The following is a 3,710-nucleotide window of genomic DNA, read 5'->3' on the forward strand; positions in this document are numbered from 1 at the left end:
GCGTCGCTATGGCATCTTAGGTGACCGAGATCCCTTTTTTGACACAAGATAATTGGCTGAGGGCGCAGATATATACGTCGAGAGGACGAACATAACTCATTCTCCTTTCCTGCCAGCCACTGGTAGAATCTCGAGGAAAGCTAGTCCGACCTAAGTAACCCTTTTAGCTCGACCTCTCGGCTTCTCCTCGAGAACTACCAGAAGCATCAACTTCCCTCACCGCAATGGCTATCGGAACTCGCAATGTATCAGAGGCACTGCCCTTCAGAGGAGGCGGAGGCGTCGAATTCGGTTACCCCGAAGGGTTTACACTTTTGGACATGGTTCCTGACGAAATGAAGCCTTTCATTCACTCCCACTGGAGCAAGTTTCCCCCCGTCAACCCCATGTGGCACTACTTGCTCGGCGTCATCTTCCTGTTTCTTGGCTTCTTCTCCATCATTGGCAACGGCATGGTCATATACCTCTTTTCCTGCAAGAAAAATCTTAGATCACCAGCCAACATGTTCGTTGTAAATCTGGCATTCAGTGACGTCATGATGATGATATCACAGTTCCCTATGTACGTGTACAACTGCTTCAACGGGGGATTCTGGGCCCTTGGACCTCTTGCCTGTCAGATTCACGCATTTGGCGGCGCACTATTCGGCCTGTGTTCGCTCATGACCCTGGCGGCTGTTGGTTATGATCGTTATTGTGTCATCGTGAAGGCCTTTGACGGCGGCCACATCTCCGCTACTAAAGCCTTCTTCATCATCCTGCTGTGCTGGGCCTATGCCACGGGTGTATCTATCCCCCCATTCCTTGGCTGGAACTCCTACGTGCCTGAGGGCATCCTTACCTCCTGCAGCTTTGACTACATGAGCCGAGACTGGGGTACTCGATCTTTCGGTCTCTTCCTCTTCATCATGTGCTACTGCTTCCCTCTGACCATCATCATCTTCGTGTACTCGCAGATCGTGGGCGCCATCCGTGCCCACGAGAAGGCTCTCAGGGAACAGGCCAAGAAGATGAACGTGGAGAACCTACGATCCAACGCCGACGCTAACAAACAGAGCGCCGAGGTTCGCATCGCAAAGGTGGCCGTGTCCAACGTCTTCCTCTGGCTCCTCACCTGGACTCCCTACGCTGCTGTGGTCATGATGGCAAGTCCTTATGCATTACCCTACGTTGTTTTGAATCGTTGTTAGCATAGTAGTTGCTTAATCATTTCCTGGATATATTGCAGTGTAGTTCCTGGTATAAGATCAGTGTATACATAGCAGTGTAGTTCCTGGTATAAGATCAGTGTATACATAGCAGTGTAGTTCCTAGTTTGAGAAGTACAAAGTACGAGTATGCATCACTGTAGTTCCTGGTATAAGTGCAAAGTATGCATCGCAGTGTAGTTCCTGGTATGGGAAGTGCAAAGTATACATCACAGTGTAGTTCCTGGTATAAGTGCAAAGTATACATCACAGTGTAGTTCCTGGTATAAGTGCAAAGTATACATCACAGTGTAGTTCCTGGTATAAGTGCAAAGTATACATCACAGTGTAGTTCCTGGTATAAGTGCAAAGTATACATCACAGTGTAGTTCCTGGTATAAGTGCAAAGTATACATCACAGTGTAGTTCCTGGTATGAGAAGTGCAAGGTATACAGTGCAGTTTAGTTCCTGGTATAAATACGAAGAATACATCACAGTGTAGTTCCTGGTGTGAGAAGTGCAAAGTATACATTGCAGTTTAGTTCCTGGTATAAATGGAAATTACCCGGTATACGTATCAGTGTAGTTCCTGGTATGATAATAGTGCAGAGTATACGTCGCAGTGTAGTTCCCGCAGTGATAATTACAAAGTTTAATTTTAAAGACAAGAGCATCTGTACTTAACTCGGTATTTCGTCTTTACCTGAGATTAACAGTACATAGTTCTCGTTTCTTGTTTGCTAAAATCTTGTTACCGGATCAGATATTAGATACGGTGAACAGCCTTTCAACCTACAAGGCAGCTAAATCAGATAATAAGTCCTGAATTTGGCTCTCTGTTATCTTGTCTTTGTTTTTTCTTGGAGGGAAAAATTCTGCTGGCATCTGGCCTTTGGGTCCTTCGCCCCTGCAATAAAAAACAAAAAAAAGTTAAAGTTTTAGGGTCACTGTTTACAAGCAACTATATACTTTTTTTTGTAATGTAATGATGTGTTTATTCTTTGATATATTTTGCACACGACACATAAGAAAGGATTTACCACGAACGCAACCTGGGGGAGTGGGGGGGAGGGGGACTCAGCTCCCCTCTCTAAGAGATTGACGTGAAGGGGAAGGCAGTTATGACGATACCAGACTCTGATGATGGTGGTTGTAATAATAACGATGATACTGTTGACGGTGATGACTATAACGATGACAGTGATAATGCTGATAACTGTACGATGATTATGATAGAGACGATAACGGGGAAGATGCTGATAGGAGACGATGATAATGATGATAACGATAATGACGCTAAAGATGAGGACATTGACGATGATGATACTGACGATGATTATGACGATGACGACGATGCTTATGATGACGATAACAATGTCGATGGTAAAGATGATGACATTGACGATAACGACGATGCTAATGTTGACGATAGTAATGTCAGTTATAAAGATGAGGACGATGACGATACTGACGATGATACTGACGAATCCTGTGACCATTCCGGCAGGGCCTTTTCGGGGACCAGGACAAAATGACTCCGCTGGTCTCCGCCCTGCCCGGCCTCATCGCCAAGACGGCCTCCGTGTACAACCCCATGATGTACGCCATATCCCACCCCAAATTCCGGCTGGCGCTGCAGGAGGTGTGGCCCTGGTTCTGCGTGCACGAGAAGAAGGACGACGATTCCAAGTCCACCAAGACCGAGAACGAGAAATAAAATGTTCACCAAGACCGATAACGAGATATCCACCGAGACCGAGAAGTAATACGTCCACCAAGACCGAGAACGAGAAATAAGATGTCCACCGAGAACGAGAAATAAGATGTCCACCGAGAACGAGAAATAAGATGTCCACCGAGAACGAGAAATAAGATGTCCACCGAGAACGAGAAATAAGATGTCCACCGAGGACGAGAAATAAGATGTCCACCAAGACCGAGAACGAGCAGTAGGATGTCCACCAAGACCGAGGACGAGAAATAGGATGTCCACCAAGACCGAGAACTAAGTCCACCAAGACCGAGAACGAGAAATAAGATGAATCCCCGGAGCTGTAGGATTTCTTGCGGGTGGAGAAAATAAGTCTGATTAATCCCCGGACCTGTATGATTTATTTCAGTTGGAAAAAATCATCTGGTACTGGCGGGCTAGGATACCGGAGTCAGTAGCAATGAAAAGAATAGTGAGAGCCCTGTTAATATTCTTCTAAGACAAGGACCTCTGTTAATATTTTTCTAACCTAAACTGAAAGGGACTGAATATTCTAAGCTAAACAGATAGGAACTCTGTGACTATTCTAACGTAAGCAGATAAGATCTATGTTAATATTCTAAACAAATGATATAGGAAATCTTAATATTCTCTGTTAACATTCTAAGCTAACCATACAGGAACTCTCATAATATTCTAAGCAAAGCCGTCTCGTTTGTTAGTATATTGAGTAAAATGCCAAAGTAATTTCAAAGTAGCAAGAGAGGGAAGTACAAGAAAGAAGAGGATTTCATATAAAGACTAAGCTCAG

At 44.8% G+C, this 3,710-nt stretch overlaps 1 protein-coding gene across 1 annotated transcript; it reads left to right on the forward strand.

Annotated features, from left to right (window-relative positions):
• Positions 1 to 224: 224 nt before the first annotated feature.
• LOC145404908 (compound eye opsin BCRH2-like) lies at positions 225 to 2,905 on the forward strand. The gene is made up of 2 exons (XM_080276412.1): positions 225 to 1,145; positions 2,696 to 2,905. Exons 1-2 carry the CDS (start codon positions 225 to 227, stop codon positions 2,903 to 2,905), a joined length of 1,131 nt encoding a protein of 376 aa, XP_080132538.1.
• Positions 2,906 to 3,710: the final 805 nt, after the last annotated feature.

This window comes from Coenobita brevimanus, chromosome 65, assembly GCF_032717465.1.
Source record: "Coenobita brevimanus isolate Jiangsu-jjx chromosome 65, ASM3271746v2, whole genome shotgun sequence".
In the NCBI taxonomy this organism is placed as follows: domain Eukaryota; kingdom Metazoa; phylum Arthropoda; class Malacostraca; order Decapoda; family Coenobitidae; genus Coenobita; species Coenobita brevimanus.